At 38.2% G+C, this 20,934-nt stretch overlaps 1 protein-coding gene across 3 annotated transcripts in view; it reads left to right on the forward strand.

The window, feature by feature from the left end:
* Positions 1-20,571, forward strand: part of LOC108383278 (xin actin-binding repeat-containing protein 2) — a 59,320-nt gene extending 38,749 nt beyond the window's left edge. For 2 of the 3 annotated variants that reach the window (XM_036996039.2, XM_036996038.2), the window contains exons 4-9: positions 2,518-2,628; positions 2,995-3,067; positions 3,973-4,106; positions 4,771-14,140; positions 16,168-16,301; positions 18,730-18,867. In XM_036996039.2, coding sequence (XP_036851934.2) covers positions 2,518-2,628; positions 2,995-3,067; positions 3,973-4,106; positions 4,771-14,140; positions 16,168-16,262 — 9,783 coding nt within the window. In that variant the 3' untranslated portion in view covers positions 16,263-16,301; positions 18,730-18,867. Of the gene's footprint in view, positions 1-2,517; positions 2,629-2,994; positions 3,068-3,972; positions 4,107-4,770; positions 14,141-16,167; positions 16,302-18,729 lie in introns of all 3 variants that reach the window. The other variant, XM_036996040.2, reaches the window with a different exon arrangement.
* Positions 20,572-20,934: the final 363 nt, after the last annotated feature.

Genomic DNA, 20,934 nt, shown 5'->3' on the forward strand with positions numbered 1-20,934 from the left:
GGGCAGTAAAATTGATACATTGGCACTAACAACAAACTAGTGTAGCAGTTACAGTTCTATTTAGTAATAGAACATAAGCGCTGGAGTAGAAGTGTACAACTCTAAACTAAATTTATGTACCCTTGTCCTGTTTATATTGTGTCATCTTCTACAAGACAATATATGTAGAGATGACAGGCATAGATTGTTTTCACTCAAGTAGATACACATTAAGTATAAAGTGCTCCAACAAATGATAGTTTCTAAAGTTTGTGTCAAAAATACATTTATTTAGTATTTTTCTACTCTCAGTACTTTGCATTTGTCTTCAACATACACATTCACATCACTAACACTATTCCTTCAGCCCGATGATAAGCAGCAAGTGTCAGCAACTGAAATTTCTATGGGTTCCCAGCAGATTTTTTAAAACCATGAACTCTGGGTTGAAACTAGTGAGTGATGGGAACAATGACCAATTGAAAAGTATTTTCTGCTTCTAGAAAAATTGGCTTTTCCGTTGTTACGCTGCCATGTTGGAATTTGAACCCAGTGTTCAAACTGGTCAGGTCATAATACTGGTCAGGCTCCTACTGTCCTTTGCTCTTTTATCATTGCTTCCAATTTTTCTCAGTGTGTCATAAGAAAGTCATAGAATATTTCCATATATCCCTACAGATGGAAAGACTTGCCACAGTTGTAAAGACTTGTTATGCTTTTTTTCTATCTGCAGTCTTCAAGGATTCTTATTGTTCCCTCTAGGCTAATGTTATTATATCCTTAAATAAAACTTGATTATTCAAAGCTTCTTCTTTTATAAAATTATGATTCTTTGAAGTTAAGAATATAGGTCATTTTCTGTACTCCCTCTTGAGAAAGTAAAGAATATGTTTTGTTCATTGTTCTATCCTCAGTTTCTAGGACATTCTCTGGCAAATAGGAGGTTGAATGAAATCAGTTTATTAATAGAAATTTGCTATTTCAGTCAGTCATTCATTAAGTAAACTTTTCTTTAATGCATACTGTGTGCCAGTCATGTTATTAAATGTCATTGGATGCATGTGAATCATTAACATGGACTAGAAAACCATTCTGCTTGGGAAAAAACTTACACTGGGCTTCAATTAAATGAGAGATCATCTACAGTTTTTTTCAGTTTCATTAAGGTATAACTGACAAAATTATATTTAAAATGTACATCATGATGAATTGATAAATGTATATATTGTGAAAAGATTCCTCCATCTTGTTAATTAGCACATCTAATGAAATATAATCTAAATTTTCAAGTGTAAACTTACATTTTGCCTTCAATTTTCTGTAGGACTTTTTGGAGGGTCTCAACTTTTTTTCTTGATTCTCCCTCCTGGAAAGGTGTAAAAAGATCAGATCTACCATCTATCCTTCAGTCAATGTCTGACTATCACTTACTTAATCAGAACTTTCACCCCATCTACGAAATACCCTTAGGAGAAAAAAAGCCAGACACTACAAGTCCACTAGCAAAAATAAATAAATATATAACAAGTCAGGTCTCATAAATTAATTTTAAACTTATCCTTGGTTTAAATGATTAGAGTTGAGAGCTTAAAACTAACTCTGTATTTTTAAAAAAACCCTTTAGTGCTCCTATTTGGCTTATAATAATAATGCAGCTTTGCTCATCTGACTTTTCTCTAAGACAAATTTTTAAAAATCAGACCTCAAAAATAGTATTTATTCAGAGTCATGTAGATCTCAAGAGAAAGGTGAACTCCCAACTTCAAACAAGTTCAAAGTCATACTCTCTTGGGGAGTCATCTGTCTATATCCTTCTATTTTGATGTTAAGATTTTTAGCAGGATGCCAACTGCCTCATCATATCTATCAGTCAACCAATAATATACTTGTGTCGTATCACATTCTGTAGGAACAACAGGGCTGGATCACCAGAATGAACAGGAGCTTTAAGCTTCCAGTTTAACCAGGGTCACCTGTGCTAACTGAACCAAAATCAAGAGTAAAGAGTGAAAGATGCATGCTAGCATAATTATAGTCTGTTTATATTAGTTATGTTTAATGGTTATATTCTTCAATAGAACTCTGACAGTGTCATCAAACTAAATGGCCAACTTGAAGACTGGCATGTCTCTCTATAACATGAAAATTTGGGTAATAAACAACAAAACATATTTCATTTTTATCAAGAATGTGCATTTTCTTTTTGCAGTTCACCTTTCTCATACTGTTACTTACTGAGGACAGCAGGCGGAATACTGGCTCCTAAAGCGTGCCTTGTGACACCTGCCAACACTCTTTCAGCTGTGAGACCCATTCAGGGCTTGTGACTTACAGAACCATAAGATACTAAGTCTGTGCAGTTGTGAGCCACTACGTTTGTAGTAATTTGTTATAGCAGCCAAGCAAACTACAATACTGAGCAACCCTATTTTTTTTCCAGAAGACTCTCTCACTGAAACTGCATTAACAAAAAACTTAAACTCTGCAGACTTTAATTAAGGCACTGTCTATTCATTCATTCATTCATTTATTTTTCAGGAGGTGATCCATAGCAGCCAGGTCAACATTTCAAGAAGCAACCAGGAAATGGAAAGAAATGAACAAGAATCTTCCAAAACACACAAAATCAATGTTCTTGGAACAGAAACGGTAACTACTTAGAAAGACAATACTTTCCAAACAGTTCCCAGAATTTTGTTGCAAGCAGTTGCTTTTAATGTCCTTATGTATTTAATATCCACACAGATCAGTGTCTTACCTCACTTTGGAGTTGATAGTCTCTGGCAAATAAAGCAAGCACCCTAAAAACGAATGCATCTTGGGTGCCAATTTATACATGTTCTGTTCCAGCAGGAGTCCATACATTAAAATAAGTGATAGATGTTTAATTAGCATTTCTCAGGGTGCACTGAGGTCTTGGATGAAAATCACTGTGAAATGAAAAATGTGTGTGCAGTACTGAAATATCTGACTTCTTAAGAACAACTATTTATTTAAAACTATCTTTAAACACAGGTCTCTCATCTTGAAAAGCACACTGAGGAAATAAACCAAGCTCCTCAGTTCCATCAATATGTTCAAGAAACAGGTAACAGTCTAATATTATTTGACCCCAGTATATCTTTCTCCTGTGTTTGAAAGGAGAACTTCCAGAGCACAAATCTCTCACTGAGTAAAGTTAGTAACTATGACTCATGGTCCCAAAGAGGGCAGGGTAGAACTTCTATATATAATTAGATTCTGACTGTGGTAATAGATGCAATGAGCTTCTAAAATAGTTCATTGCCCATCAACCCTGTGATGTATTCATCCTAAAAGTCTAGAAGGGAATAAACCAGTCACCTCTGAATTGCTTCTTGCCTCACAGACCTAGAATAACACTTGGTGTGTACCAGTTCCCTGATTATAGAAATATTATCTTGATTGCATTACTTTTAATAATAGATTTAAGCACTCTTAAGTCCAGTTCTTCAATCTACAGATATGAGATTACACTACAGGCAAGTCGGTGTAAGTTTGCATAAGATGGGTATAGGTTGTCTTGCCTATAAAAGGGGAACGAGCAGTTTGACTTCCCTGAAGAGCTAAAAGGGAATATTTAAGCCAACTGTGACCCAAACATTACTTGACTATATCTGTATTTTGGTTTTGCTTAAGGAAATAGGTATTTTCTGTTCTTCTGCTGTCTTTTTATTATTTTTCCTGAGCATAAATAACTAAAACATGCTTGTAGAAAATTTAGTAAATATATACATTAAAATAAACAAGTTTCATCACTTATGACTTGCCATCCAGAGATACCCACTGCCATTTTCTTCTTCTATTTCTTGACATATACTACCTTACATAATGAAATAGTGCCATATGAATACATTTGTGCCTTGAATCTTTTTACTTAACTTATATTATGGGATGTTTCCCTTGGCATTACAATTTCTTGTCAAACATTCTGTTTCTTAGTTACATAATATCCCTGGTGTTCTCTGTCTATAGTCATTGATACACCTGAGGATGAAGACATTCCGAAGATTTCGGCAAAGGTTTTAAAAGAGCAATTTGAAAAGTTTGCTCAGGAAAAGACCCTTTATTCTGACAAAGAGATAATCCCAGCCAAGCAGATTAATAAGGTAAGACAATTTCTCTACACAGAAACATATTAAATGCAAAACTGATGTAAACACATAGCATTTTCAAGTTACTGAATGTTGGCAGAGGTTTTTTCCAACAGAAAAATATCCTGAACCAGTACCTATTCTGTTCTCTAAGGAGAAGATTATTCTATGTGAGAAAAGTGGTAGAGAAAATTTAAACTTTTCTCACTAGATAAAATTAGGGAAGTAAAAAGTATGTCTGCCCTCAAGTTTAATAACCAGCATTAGATAAAGTAACAAAGTCAATTTTAAATGTCAGATACTTACTCTGGTCTGTTTAAAATTCCAAGGAAAACAAAACAACCCTCAAAAGTATTTCAAGACTTTTATTGTCTCCCTCTAGATTACTCTGCATAGCACATGAAGTACAGGAGGAAAAATAACCAAGATTATGTGTAAATGTTAAAATACTGAGTCATTAATGTATTGACTAGGGAGTATAACTCTAAACGTACAAATGGCTTATAGGAGAAGACAGAGGCAGACACTGAATATTGCTCCTAAGTAGGCCTCCAGATAGAGCACGTCATCTGTGCCCCCAGTGGGGATGTCATAGCGGCTGGACCAGTGAAGGGCAGTGCCTTTTAAGTCCTTACCATTACACTCATCTTTATAAGATCTGATTTTCTCTCCCTTAAAGATTGAAAGTGAATATGAAGAGACTCTTAAGCCATCATCCATTGTGGGTACCTCTTCGACTTCTTGTACTCCAATCAGCCAGAGGAAGGAAACATCGACCACAAGATCTAGTGACCACAGTGCCACTTCCTCAACACTGGTGCAAGATAATACCGTTCCTTCAGGAGGGGCAGAAGAATTTCCTCCTCCCCCACCCGGCAGCCTTCAAACTCCAATAGAAGTGACGGCATTTTCCCAGTCCCCTGAATTCCCCAACCCTCCTAGAATGCCACCAGTCTCCAAAGAATTATATTCTAAACAAAGAAATTTGTATGAGCTAAACCGTTTATATAAACATATCCATCCGGAGTTAAGGAAGAACTTAGAAAAAGATTATATCAGTGAGGTTTCTGAGATTGTTTCTAGTCAAGCGAATCCAAGCAGCTCAGTTTCAGCAGATGTTCAGCAAGCCCGGTATGTTTTTGAAAACACAAATGTCAGTTCTCAAAAAGACCTGAACTCAGAAAGAGAACATTTGGAGTGGGATGAGATTCTGAAGGGGGAGGTGCAGTCCATGAGGTGGATTTTTGAAAATCAGCCATTAGAGGCCATCAATAATGGCTCTCCAGAGGAAGGTAACATCTCCAAGGGCATTGCTGATCAAGAAATCATTGCTGGTGGTGATGTGAAATATACCACATGGATGTTTGAAACACAACCCATAGATATGCTGGGGGATCATTCTTCTGGCACTGAAGAAAAAGTTGAGAAAATTCCTGAGCTAGCCAGAGGAGATGTTCACACAGCCAGATGGATGTTTGAAACAAAGCCATTAGATTCAATGAATAAAATGAATCAAAGTCAAGAAGAACCAGGGGTATCTTCCATAAAGGATATAATTGGCGGTGATGTCAAGACTGTGAGATACATGTTTGAAACTCAACATCTGGATCAACTTGGACAGTTTCATACAGTGGATGAGGCTCACTTACTGCAGCTCAGGTCTGAGCTCCAAGAAATTAAGGGAAATGTTAAGCGAAGCATAAAATGTTTTGAAACTCAACCATTCTATGTTATTAGAGATGGTTTAGGTCAAATGCTAGAAATTAAAACTGTTCACAGAGAAGATGTTGAAAAGGGGGATGTGAGAACAGCACGTTGGATGTTTGAAACACAGCCCTTGGACACAATCAATAAGGCTATCACAGAAATTAAAGTCATCCGAGGACTATCCATGGAAGAAAAGGTCAAAGGTGGGGTGAGTAGGGTAAAGTGGTTGTTTGAAACTCAGCCTTTGGAGAAAATCAAAGAGTCAGAAGAGGACATGATTGAGAAGGAAACAGTTATGGGTGCAGATGTCTCCAGAAAGTGTTGGATGTTTGAAACACAGCCGTTAGACATTTTAAAAGAAGTTCCCGATGCAGATCCTGTAAGATCTGAAGAGATAATAGGGGGCGATGTACAAACTACCAAGCGTCTATTTGAAACACTTCCAATAGAAGCTTTGAAAGATAGCCCAGATGTAGGAAAACTTCAAAAAATTACCACCTCTGAAGAAGAAAAGGGGGATGTTAGGCACCAAAAGTGGATTTTCGAAACCCAACCTCTGGAAGAGATTAGAGAAGATAAAAAAGTGTACATACGAACAGTGAAACTTGAAGAAGTTGACAGAGGAGATGTCAGGAATTACACAAATATCTTCGAGTCAAACAATTTAATTAAATTTGATGCATCACATAAGATAGAGGTGGAAGGAGTCACAAGAGGTGCTGTAGAATTAAATAGATCACTCTTTGAAACAACGCCATTATATGCTATTCAAGATCACCTTGGAAAATACCATCAGGTAAAGACCGTCCAGCAAGAAGAAATCCTAAGAGGTGACGTAAGAAGCTGCAGGTGGCTTTTTGAAACAAGGCCCATTGACCAGTTTGATGAAAGCATTCATAACTTTCAAATAATCAGAGGAATATCTGCTCAGGAAATACAGACTGGAACTGTGAAATCTGCTAAGTGGCTGTTTGAAACCCAACCTCTTGATTCAATTAAATATTTTAGTAATATGGAAGAAGGAGAAGGTAAAACTGAACAAGCTACAGATATCGTTAAAGGGGATGTCAAGACCTGTAGATGGCTTTTTGAAACCCAGCCAATGGAGTGTCTTTATGAAAAAGTCTCATTAATGACTGACAGTGAAGAAATTCCTAAGGGAGACGTCAAAGCCTGTACCTGGCTCTTTGAAACTCGGCCCCTCGATACCATAAAAGATGACTCAGAAGAAACAGTCAAATCACAAACTGTACAACAGGAGGAGATCCACGGTGCGGATGTTCGCTCAGCGTGTTTTCTTTTTGAGACAGAAAATCTGGACAGCATACAAGGAGAAGAAGGAAAGGAAATCGAGGCTGCGGAAGTAGATATCCAAGCTGGGGATGTCTCCAGCATGCGGCATAAATTTGAAAATCAGTCCTTAGACTCTATAAGTTCCAGTTCAGAGGAAGTTTTGAAAAAGATCAAAACCCTAAAGACTGAAGATATTCAGAAAGGCAATGTTTTAAATTGCAGGTGGCTTTTTGAAAATCAACCAATTGATACAATAAAAGAAAGCCAAAATGGTGAGGAATTAGTTAAGACAGTGACAGACATACAAGGTGGAGATGTAAGAAAGGGGTGCTTTATTTTTGAGACTTTTTCCTTAGATGAGATTAAAGAAGAAGCTGACTGTATTAGCACCAAAAAACCAACCGCTGAAGAAGTAATAAAGGGTGGCGTAAAAAGCTATAGAATGCTCTTTGAAACCCAGCCCCTCTATGCAATTCAAGACCGAGAAGGGCATTATCATGAAGTGACAACAGTTAAAAAGGAAGAAGTAATTCATGGAGATGTACGAGGGACCAGGTGGCTTTTTGAAACAAAACCATTAGACCTAATTAATCAATCAGAGACTGTGTATGTTATTAAATCTGTTACACAAGAAGACATTCCGAAGGGAGATGTTAGTTCTGTGAGATACAGATTTGAAACCCAGCCACTGGATCAGATTTCAGAAGAATCACATGATATTGTGCCCACTATAGACTATATTCAAGGTGGAGATGTAAAGACAAGTAAACAATTCTTTGAGTCTGACAATTTTGATAAGAATACTTATATAAGAACAGTAAGTGTCAATGAAATACAAAAGGGCAATGTTAAAACATCTACCTGGCTGTTTGAAACCCGTACGATAGATGAGCTGAGAGGAGAAGGGTCAGAATATAAAAATATCAAAACAGTCACCCAGGAAGATATGCAGAAAGGTGATGTTAAGCAGGCAGTATGGCTTTTTGAAAATCAAACTTTGGATTCTATTAAGGAAGTAGATGAAAGCATTACAAAACTCATCCGGGAAGAAATCCCTCCTTCTGATGTGAAGACAACTACATGGCTCTTTGAAACTACACCCCTTCATGAATTTAATGAGAATAGAGTTGAAAAGGTGGAAATTATTGGCAAGAGCATTAAAGAAACCTTAGAAGAACTCTGCTCCCAAAGAGTTATTGAGGCTCCTGGAATCATTATTGAAGCTGATGAAGTTGGGGATGTTCGAATGGCAAAATATAAGCTAATGAATCCAGCCTCTCCTGAGATACAGAAAGAAGAAATTATCAGGGTTGATCTCAAAAATATAATGGTGAATTTACTTTCCAGAAGAGACCATACAAAAAGAGAGATTTTGGTTAGTGAAGAAGAGAGGGGAAATGTTAATTTGACCAAAATGCAATTACTAAATAGATCAACAGAGTTCCATGCTGAGAAAGAAGACATAGTGAGTGGTGATGTACAACAAGCAATAAAAAATCTGTTCTCTGAGGAAAAATCTGTAAAGAAAGGCATTTTAATTCAGGAGGATGAAAGCGGAGATATTAACATGACCATCTATTGTCTTCTTCATGAAAATGCTGGTGACACGATTAAGCGGGAAGAAGTAATAGGCGGTGATGTGAAACGTACCATTCATAATTTGCTGACCTCCCTCTCAGACAGTAAAATATCTGAAAGGGCTAAAATCGATGCCTCTGAGAGAGGGAATGTACAGTTTTTCACAACATGCATAGAAACTGGAGCTTTGGATTATCTCAAACAACTCCAGACAGGGTCAAATGAAACACTAACAATGAGGAAACAAGGAGAGGAAGAAATCATTGGTGGCGATGTAGAGGGCACGAAGCTGTTATTAAAGAAAAGGCAGTCGCAGGTTGGACGTACTGTTAATGAAACAGACATCATCCCAGGAGATGTGCAAAATGCGGTTAGGGTTTTCATGACAGAGCCTCAGAGTACATCTTGTAAGACAAGCAAAGAAATTATAAAAGGTGATTTGAAATCAACCCTAAATTCCCTCAGCCAGGCCATAAATCAAAAAACAGTAGCTAAAACAGAAGAAATTATAAAAGGTGACATGCTGGCCACCCTCAAAACACTTAAGGAATCAAACCACCCATGGAAAGAATCTAAACAGCCCAATGCCATCCCTGGTGATATTGAGAAAGCGATTGAATGCCTTGAGAAGACTACAAACACCAGGACAGAAATCCTGAAAAAGGAACTCATCCGAGATGACCTTGAAACGTCATTAAGGAATCTGAAAGAGACACAAAGAGCTTTCAAAGAGGTAGATAAAAAAGCTGTAATCAAAAAAGATGTGCAAACTGTGAAGGCAGGATCCTCAGAAGAGCAAAAAACAGAGATTCATCAGGTGGCTCTCCAAAGGGACAAAAATAGTGTTTTTCAGCCGAGACCAGGACCACTTGAGCCGGCAGCCAGGTGGCAAAGGGGAACAGACACTCTTAATCAAACGAGAGGTAAATCTGATCCTGGGAATTTAATAGAAGAAAGAAGTGAGGTTAATCTTCCAAAAGCCCCCAAAGGCACCGTCAAGATTGTCATAGATCGTGAACAAAACAATGATGCTCTTGAGAAAAGCCTTAGGAAACTATCTAATTCACAGCACAAAGCTATTAAAACTGTGTTGGAATCAGAGGACAGAATGGGTGTCTGCATTGATAGAACAGATACAACACAGCAGCATGTTAGAGATGAACATATGAACAGACAATTGACTTCCACTGTGTTGGATAAGGAAAACCTAAAAACCAAGGAATCAGAAAGAGAACAGCAGAAGGATGCCGACTTTAACTCTACCCAATATATGGATAGAACAGTTGGGAATCAAAAGACTCAAACTTGGGAACAAAGGAACAACCACCAGAAGAAGACTGAGACTTTTCTTGTAAATAACACTAAAAATACTATAAACACCAAAATATCTACAGATACGCAGAGCTCTAAGTCCCATCCAACCCAGGGTCCAGTCAACAAGACACTTGGAAAACCTTCTGAAGTTTCAGGGGACCTTCAGAAGAAAACTTTGTCAAAGCAAGAAGTGCCGTATTCTAGTAAAGATGTAAAGAAAAAGAAAGTGAGCCCCCAACTAGTATGGCAGACTTTGCCTGTAGATCAAGACATATCAAATGTAACAGAAGTGAAAGTCACCCAAAAAAGCCACAATAAATTAAAGGCAACTGACAAAAAGCAGACCAATGTTCATCTGAAGAGCCAGGATTTCCTAATGAAGACAAATACCTCTGCAGATTTAAAAATGGCGATGGGAATGTCCTTTAATCCAGTCAACTTCAACCCTGAAAATAGTGTAAAAGAAACTGAGTTCCCTCTTCCACCTCCACCTCCTCCCCCACTTTCCAATGCATCATCTGATATTGAATTTCCTCTTCCTCCCCCACCTCCTATAATGATACTGCCTGAAAAAAATGTGTTTCCACTCTCACTGTACACAGAGAAGGTAAAGGCTGAATTTGAAAGTTTCCCAGGCCTCCCTCTTCCTCCACCACCAGAAGTTGAGAAATGTGAAAGAGAAGATCTACCTGTATTTCTACCACCTCCCCCTCCTCCAACTCCATCTCTGAAGCCAGCAGATCTCCTTCCCTCCTCTGCTCAGGAAAAGCACAGAGGAGCATTCTTAAACTATTCCCAGGAAGAAACCTCAAGCTCTCAGCAAACTCACTCTCAGACTAAAATCATAACAGGAAAATCAGGAGCCCTTGTGCCACCTCCCACACTCCCCAAACCCAAATTGCCCAGGCAGGCAGAAGATACAAAGAATCATCCTTCCCCGAAAGTTGGATCCGGAATCTCCCTGCAAGATATTGAGTGTAAAAATACTCTCACAAAGGATCAGAAAAGAGAAATGATGGCAACTAGCAGTGAACAGAAAGAGACAGAACAGAACATATGTAGAAAAAGTCTTAATGAAAGAAAACAATTATCTATGGATTCTACAAGGTCTCTCTCACAGACGCTTCCAGAACCATCATCACCCGAGGAAAAAACAGTAGCACCTCTTGTAAAATCTCATTCAGTTCCAGCAGGTTCAGGACAGTCAAGTCCAAAACCTTACATGAGAAAATTTAAGACACCATTAATGATTGCTGAAGAAAAATACAGACAACAAAGAGAAGAGCTGGAAAAGCAGAAACACGAGAGTTCTCGCTACAACATCCTCAAAGCAGAAAGCCAAAATCAAAACATATCGGAGTTGGAAAAGGAAGTGCTATTAGAAACAGCAGATGAGGAGGTTCCCCTACTTGGAGTGGATTTAGGACTCTCTGTGGCTCAATCCAACCCAGACTCTCAAAGTCATTCCCAAGTACTAGGTGTGAGTATTGATGACCAGCTTTCCACAATGCCACCAGTGACAGTGGCTGCCCAGAAGCTCCAACATGTTCTAGCAGCCTCAGAAGACAAAGATACCATGAAAAAGGAAGTTTTACAGAGCTCAAGGGACATGATACAGTCTACATCAGCTTGCAAAATTAAACAGAGTCACAAAGAATGTACCACACAACAGACACAACAGAAGAAGTATCTGGAGCAATTGCCCCTACCCCAAAACAAGCCAATGTCCCCAAGTTTCAAAGTTAAAACCATCAAGCTTCCAACTCTAGATCATAAATTAAATGAGACAGATCAAAGCTATGAAAGCCATAAAAAGAAATCTGAAGTTGACGTTCAAACTGTTACCAGACAACAGTACCAGGAAATGAAGAAAACAGAAGGAAGCACTGAGTATAGTAATAAGAAATCTGTGACTGAAAAATCTTATCAAGTACCTAAGAAAGAGAAAACAGTAACAGCAAAATTGCCTATAGAACCCATGGAGAAAAGCCACAAACATAAGCTCAGTATAGTTCATGAGAAGCAAAGGGAATTCAGAGAATCAGATGGTGAGCGACTTCCAGAAAGTAAAGAAACAATTCAGGGACCACTGATGACTGGTCCAAAGGAAGAGAGACTGACAGTTGATAGAAAACAAGACCAATTGAATAAATCAGCACAGAAGGTGGTCATGCAAATGGTTGCTGATACACATCTTGATTCCCAGACTCAGAATATTCAGCAAACACAGACTTCTGAATATCAAGTTGAGCATAAAAAATTGCCCCAGCTGTATAATAATCTGCAGGAAGAAAAATGTCTTGGAGTCAAGGGTCCAAAACAGAAACAAATCTTTTCTAATACTAAAGATTCAAAGCAAGAGATTATTACACAGAACAAATCTTTATTTTCCTCTGTGAAAGAATCTCAGCAGGATAATGGAAAATATGCTGTGAACATATTGGAATTCTTGAGAAAACGTGAAGAAATACACCAGATTTTGTCTAGGGTAAAGCAGTTTGAAGCGGAGCCAGATAAAAATGGCCTTAAGACATTTCAGACACTGTTAAGTATTATTCCAGTATGGCTATTAAGTGAAGAAAAAAGAAAATATGGAGTTCGCATTGCTGTGGAGAATAACATAGAGAAAATCAAAGAAGAAATCACGCATATTAAAACTCAAGCAGAGGACATGCTTGTGTCCTTTGAGAATATAATTCATACAGCCATGACATCCTCCAAGGCTGGAATTCAGAGAAACAAACCTACTAGGTTCAATGAAACGTCACCTAAAGTATCTAGTGTTAATGTCAGCTGTAACAAAAACACTGAACAGAAAGAAAATAGAATCGTAGAAGAAACAGAGGACCATCAAAGAGCAACGCATCATGAAGCAACTGCTCAGAATCAAGTGAAAACCCATCAGGAGATTAAAGTAGATGATAGTAAGATTTCTCCTCCCTCCTTAAAAACACGCTCACCATCACCAACTTTTATCACAATCGAGTCTACTGCCCGGCGAACAGAAACCTCTACTAAGGATGAGCTTTCTCAGTCTCCTAAAAAGGACAGTTTAGCGGAATCATCACCAGGAAGGCCCATGTCACAAACATCTACAATTCACAGAGCAAATGCCTCCCCTCCTCCACCCAGGAGTCGCTCAGAACAACTTGTCAAACTCAAAGACACCACTGCCAAGTTATCCAGAGGTACCATCCCATGTTCATCAGTAACCCCCGTCCCGATTGTAGAGAAAAGGTCTGAGATCATCACATCTCCTGCAACACTTCGTCGCCAAATTAAGATAGAAACTTTTCATAGGGACTCTCCACCTACAATCACAATACCGGTAAGTGTAAATCATGTCAATAGTAGTTCCTTCAGAGAATCCATGGAAGCTCAAGAGGAAGTTAGGAAAGTAGGGAAAAGGGCGACTTACGTTCACAAAGACAGAATAAATTCCTCTGGGTGTATAGGGCCAGATACCGAATGTTTTGACGCAGTTGAAATCATCCACAAAGTTGAAGGGCCCCTCAGGTCAGAGCACACACAGAGATATGAAGCTGCCAACCAAACTGTTCAAATGGCTGAAAATTTCGTGAATGACCATGAAAATGAAGCAAACAGATGGTTCAGGGAATTTGAGGATGGCCCAGTTTTTGAAGCAAAGTCAAAGAAAAGAGTTTATGTAAATGGAGAAGCAAACCATAATATAACACAAGAAAGTCATAAATTTTGTAAGGAGGAATTTGGATTAACATCTTCAGAGAACAGTAGTTTTACAGGCTTTTCATGCAATCATCCTAGGGAACTGCAAGAAAAAATTCCTGTTAAGCAGCCTAGCATACACTCTGAAACAAGGTCCCTAAGTGAGCATTTCTCAGGTGTGGATGCATTTGAGAGTCAAGTTGTGGGGTCGAAGATGACAGTTCCTTCACCACATAACTCAGAAGCTGGCAAATCTGGCTTTGACTTCAAGCACGCCCCACCAACCTATGAAGACGTCATTGCTGGCCACATTTTAGATGTTTCTGATTCACCTAAAGAACTCAGGAGGAATTTTCAAGAGACGTGGCAGGAGAGTCAAAGAGTCTTTAAAAACCTGGGATATGCAACCTCAGATGCTTCTGCAACAGAGATGAGAACTGCCTTCCAAGAAGAATCTGCATTTATAAGTGGTAAATGAGCTTGGAAAGCATGAAGTAACATTAACCCATGCCATAGCTAAGATGACTTGCAGTTCCATATTAAACAGAAACTAACAGCTTCCCCTGGTTGCTGACACCCTTTTCTTACAATGTTTGCTTTTACTACTTTCTGTTTACAAAAGCATGGAACATGGTTCACCTGTACTGTGTGAGAATAACAAATACTATTATATAGATTATAGAGACCATTTATTTGTTAAGGTAAATAGGCTTTTGATAATATAATAATAGTTGTTATTGTGATAGTATTCATGATTATGTTTAACTATACATTTATTAATAATTGTATACCTATAGTACATTATTAGTACTTTTTTAAGACAATATTAGGTATATCCCTTGACCCATTATTGAGGTAATTTTAACTACCAGAACTAAGTAGAGTTTGCATTTGATTTCCATGCATGCAGCCTGGTAATAGTACAAGGAGGAATTTATGGCCTTCCTAAGTGCTTTAAGGGTTTTTATAGATTGATATCTCTGACAAAAGAGTAGGTATGGAATTAGGCCTTTTGTATACTTAATTATTGTTGTTGAGTTGGATAGAGTTAGCTTTGCCTCAGGCCACTTTCTTTCCTACAACTGATTTTTTTACCTTTCTTAAACCTCAGATGACAGCTCAATTGGCCTCGTTCACAGATACATTTTTAACATTTGATTAGGTTTGGAAGGAGGGAGATTTAAAACATATGAACTGAGTACATATTTTTAGCATCAGAGAATAGCTGGTTTCTTTACATTTCCCTGCTTTTTTACAAGTAACAAGGCTTCACAATAAAAGGGTTTGACATAATTAACATGCATCACTGGTGTAGTCCATTTCTTTAGGCAGACTGAAAGAAATAGCAAGCTTAAAATGACCACTGAGATGAACAGTTATGCCTCTAGCCTATTTGCAACATATGTGTCTAGTTTATCAGGTTAATATGATTTCTAATATGCTTGCTTCTGGCATGATCAGGCAAAGCTGTCTAATTAATTTCAAATGCTCAGTTCTGTTAAGAAAGCTAGAAAAGATATAGAAAATACACAAAAAATTGCTGTTAAATAGAGAAATGTGTCTCCTCCTAGAACCAAAAAATTATTAACACAAAAGAGATTATTTAGTAGCCCAAATTGAGCATCAAGCACTGAAATGCGTATATGTACTTGCAACAAAATCCCTGAGCACATATGATCTTTTATATAACTAGTATGAGAGCTTAGTTATTCTCGCACAGTCCCTGTGAGGGTCAAAACAATACTGAGGTGAAAGTTCCATGCCAGTTTTGAACCACATGCAAACACTGGCTAGTAATATGACTGCTGTTATTCACAGGACTTGCATTCAAGGAGAGCAGCCGCATGGGGCTGTAGGTGCTTCAGAGCAAGAGAAGGAAATTGTAAAAGGCAGACTGAAGAATCCAAAAAGCCCTAAAATCTAATGCCATTTATGTTAAGGACAAATGGCCCTGATTCTGATGTATTCAAAAGTCTCTTTGCATTAAAGTTAAGAATTGATGTCAGAGAGTGAACACTAAGTCACCAAGGAAATATTTAAGCAAATGCCATATCCTTAGCTTAAGAAGATATGCATGTATTTCAGAAAAACCTCTCCAGCAGGCTTTAAAAAGCTAAAACTTTGGATCAAGATGGGTGTAAACCTTCATGTCCATAAGGGGTCCAGTTATCTAGAATGAATGATCTCAGGGCTCTCTGTGGTGAGTTTACTGTATTTTCTTTCTAACATATTGAGTTAGTGGACATATTTTATGCATGTATGTTTCCTTAAATAAAAGTCAGCTTGTTCAATGCATAAATAATGGTACAGACACTAGAGAAATGTTGATTGGACCAGAGCCTGAGGATGGACTATGTCCAGAGAAGCAAAATGGGGACACCAGTCTGAGAGCTTTCTACTTGCACTACATGGCCAATTAGTATGTTGTCATCTCTTTTGTTTTTACAATGTGCTTAAACTTAGCACCTCATAAGCTTTTGTAAATTTTTATTTTTAGAAACTGCTGCTCCCAGACAAGGAAATATGTATACTTTGTCACAAGACAGTTTATCCAGTGGAGTGCCTCGTAGCCGACAAGCAGATTTTCCATGAGTCCTGCTTCCGATGCCACCACTGTAACAGTAAACTGAGGTAAACCGTCGTGTGCTGTGCGGTACAGATCTTTGAAGAACCTGCCTTAGTCTAATAACATGAAGATTTACACTTTTCCAGACCTTGCTGTCAACAGTTAACACAGCCACCAAAAGGTGTTCGTGTTCTGTTGTGTTTTACCCAGGATGGCTGTGACCTTCCTCCTTTTGAGATTGTGCTTTCCCAGTGACATTGAGAAGGGTCCCTTCTGTCCAAACATGGAACCCACGTTGATAAGAAAAATCAAGGCTTACTGTGCAAATCAAGATTTTTTCATTATTACCTTCATCTAAAGTCTAGATGACACATTAGGAGTAAGTAAGCTTATTCTGTAAAAGTCAGATAGTAAATATTTTCAGCTTTGCAGGTCATACTGTTTCCATCACTACTGAACTTTCCTGTAGAGGCAAAAGCAGCGGCAGACAGCTAAGTGAATGGGCGTGGCTGTGACCTGATGGTCCCTGCTCTAGGCCGGTGAAACTTCAGACACAAAAATAGGGGGTTGGCTGGAGTTTACCTATGTTTGGGCTACTCCATCTATGTAAACAAATTAACAAATACATAGAATTTAGAATAAGGTCACTGTCAGATAAATACTCTGTTTATTCGCTGGTACAGCAGAAGCACTATGTCAACACAGTGACAAGCTCACTCATTTTTCCAAAACTCTTGACGTAAATGTACTTAAATGAATGTGGCACTTGTAGCTATAGTCTGAGATGCTGAAATGTAATTATTTTGCTGAATCCAGTGTACATCTCTCAGACTGTATCTTGCCTGACTTTGATTGACAATGTCAACCACCCATCATTGCAATGTTCTTTTCCCTGGCGTTCCATGGCGCCAGAGTATAACCATCTTCCTCCCACCTTCGGGGTTCCTTCTCAGAACCCTGTGTAGGTGGACTCTTTCTCTGTCCATCACCAAGGTGGTAGAGATGCTTACAATTCTGCAATGGGCACTTATTTTTCTCACTGTATATAATCTGTCTGATTTATCACATCCACTCCCATGACTTTAATCATCATTCATGTGTCAATAACTGAAATCTGTACCATGAGTCAGCTCCCTCCTTTGTGTATCAGATCCTTTTATCTCAATGACTAGTATGTATCACCAATTAGATTTCTCACAAGTACAACAAATTCAATATGCCCCATTATCTTCTGTCTACTGAAATTCCTTCCTTTTAATTCCTGATCTGTGTGCTACTTTCTCAATAAATGACAGAGTAACTCAATGACAGGCATGTGAAGTCACCTTTGAGACCTTCCTCTCCCTCACTCCCTACCCACCCCCAGCAATGACCAAGTCCTATAATTTCTGTCTCACAAACCTCTTGAGATGTATACTTTTCTCCTTTCCCACAGCCCAGATTCCTCTCCCCAATGTCGGTCGGGACCTTCTTTTTCATTTCTGTCATCATTATTCAATTTAATTTAATTCCACTCCCATATTTTTTTTCTCAGCATGGGGATCTTGTTCTAAAGGGATTCCAGTGGGTCAGTTTTGGGAATTTGACTTCTCTAGCCTCTTCAGTCTTCCTACCTCAGGGCCCTTGCACTTACTGATGATTGGTGAGGGCAAAGCCCTTCCCCATTTCGGCTCTTGTTCTCTGATTGTCATGTGATGCTTTCCAGGAAATGCTGACTGGCTATTCTGTGGTCTCATATTTTCAGGTCCATCAGGCACCTTCTTTTTTCCCTCTGCTATCAGCCATACAGATGTGATGACTATCATGCTAGTCTTGTTGCTTTTGGGGCTTTTCCTTACCTCCTGGTATTTTGGGGTTAGTGGAGATGCCTTGTCACTTAGCTTTGTTACAGATTTTATCCATAAATTTTAAGTTTTGCTATCTTGTTGAATATATCTGTTTTTATTTGGAGATTCAGAGGTGTTCAAAAACAATACTGCTGTCTTCAACTAAATTTGCTATTAATTGTAACAAATTCTCTATCTGTGACCTCCTCAAAGAAGCCAGACAAACAGTTGCATAGGCAAGCTTTCCATTTCATTCAAAATCCAGTTAGCCAGGAAGTTCAAATAGTTGATTTTTGTGTGTGTGATATTCAGAAATTATTAAAAATTGCAACCCTTCACATAAATCACTGAGTTGGCAAAGATTAAGTCCTATCATTTTGTAACCCCTATAACTGCATATTAATTACACTATCATACCTATTATACCAATAGCTGACATACAGCATGAAATTCTAAATACTGTAGGACAGGTATCATATAGGATATTAGTGATAACTATTAACTAATAGGAATGCTAAATTAATAAGCACCTTCTTCCTATTGCCAGTAAATTAATTATACTGAATCTCTGACTCATTCTTGGAAATAATGAATTCTTATTCCCTATGAATTTGAAGAGTACCTATGTAGAATGTTTAATTTTTTTTTCTTTTTCACTTTTTGGCAGTTTGGGAAATTATGCATCACTTCATGGACAAATATATTGTAAACCACACTTTAAGCAGCTTTTCAAATCTAAAGGAAATTATGATGAAGGTTTTGGACACAAACAGCATAAAGACCGATGGAATTGCAAAATTCAGAGCAGCTCAGTGGACTGCATTCCTAATGAAGCACCAAATATGTGTAAAAACAGTACAGAAAACACCCCCACACTTAGGGATCTTAACAAACATGTAGATGCTGATAACAGTGAAGGGCTAAGGGATAATCTGAGAAAAGTCAGGGAGAGGGGAAAATTAAAAATCATTTGGCCCCCATCCAGGGAGCTGCCTGAGAAAACCTTCCCCCTTGAGGAACTCAAAATGAGCAAACCGAAATGGCCACCTGAAATGACAGCCCCTGCATCTGCTGAAGTTAAAGATGAACCAAGAGAACACAGTAACACTCTGGAAAACAAAGGACAAGAGCAGGATACTTCTCTCTTTGGGGCATGTCTGCAGCCCATCCACACGTGTCAGAAAGAAGATGTTACCGGAACCCAAGAAATGGAAGTATGCAAAGCAAGGCAAGATGAGAAGGAAGGGAGTGAGAATGTGCCAGATAAGCTGAATGAGGCTGAAGAAATAAAGAATAAGAGGAAAAGTGAAATGGATGTTAGCAAGAATAATAATGGGGTTGTTCAGATAGCTGAGAAGGAGAAAAATGAACCAAGCAATGAACTTGACGGTGCAGAAGTTATACAGGTTACTGACACTGATGATGAGGTGCTACCAGAAAACCATAAAGAGAATTTGAACAAGAATAATAATAACAATTATGTAGCCGTCTCGGATCTGAATAATGACGGGCAGAAGGCATCTATTTTAGAACTTCCTGATCTATTACCGCTGTCAAGTGAAGCAAACTGTGTTGCACGTGACTATGCGATTGAAGACTTAGAAAGAGTATCCAGGATCTCTGAGTTACTCGGTATGTTTGAATCTGAAGAGACACACCCGAGGAATGTACCAGCTATGGCTCTCAAGAAGCAGGCTGGCAGAGCTACTGCTGGCAGTCCTGTGCAGTCTGCCCCCAAGTCAGTCCTCAGTGGCAGCTTAAGAGGAAAGAGGAACAGCTCAATAGCCTCTCCTCCTAACACCAATACCTTAAACATCAAAGAAAACCAATCAAATAACAAGAATCTACGCTTCTTCTTTTCTAACACTGTAAAAATTGCTGCTTTTTCCAAGAAGAATGAGAACACTGATTTCATAGAGTCTGTAGATCCAATTAAAAACATGCCATGTTTGTATTTAGGAGGACTTGGGAAGAACATCGAACACCGGCATGGTGAAGCGGGAGCAGCAGGAAGCACGAGCTTCGATGCTCCGAGCAGTGAATGTGCGACTAAGCCTTCGTTTCCCAGAGTGGAGGGCCAGTTTGAACAACTCACTGCGGAAGAGCGAATTAAAAGGAATAGGTGCTACAGTGACACACAGTAAAACATCTCTGGCCACTTGCAGTACACACGCAGGCATGGACTTTGGGGATTTTGATGACCTTTAGTAGAACTTGAAAGCTTAATGTTCAGAAATCTCATGTCTATCATAATGGGATATTCCTTGTGTTACACCGTATGTTTTTCCCAATTGTTTTGAATCTAATTTTAATCTGAATGGAATGAAAAAAATGAAACAATATGGCAATGTTTTCTGTCAAGTGGCCCTTACATGTACCGCTCTCTTTTTCAACATGCCAGAGAGCATAATCAGTGAGATTCTATTCTTCTAATGTTTATCATAATTCTTATACCTTCTCTATAATTTCTGCTGAAATAAAATTCAGTCACCTGGGATACAAACCAAAACACTTCTGTAACTTTTTTCCATATATATTCTCATTCTAAACATACATGCTTTCCATAATTCAGTAAGTATTTGTCATGGAGCAAGTATTTAACACACAAACATACATGCATAAACAAATAATCCTGGAAAGAAATAAAATACTATACTAAAAGTACAGTATGATTAGAAAATATAAAATTTACATTCTTTTTTTGCTCTGCATTTTAAAGATATGAAAATTGTTATGATTCTTTAAATAATTACCCATATTAAACTATCATGGTATATATCTATAAACATTTAATGAAAAATACCAACTTTCCTCCAAAATAACACGGAGTCCATACTCAGAAATCAAATGAACTAGAAAGATTTTAGAAGTT

The sequence above is a fragment of the Manis javanica genome, chromosome 7, assembly GCF_040802235.1.
Source record: "Manis javanica isolate MJ-LG chromosome 7, MJ_LKY, whole genome shotgun sequence".
Classification (NCBI taxonomy): domain Eukaryota; kingdom Metazoa; phylum Chordata; class Mammalia; order Pholidota; family Manidae; genus Manis; species Manis javanica.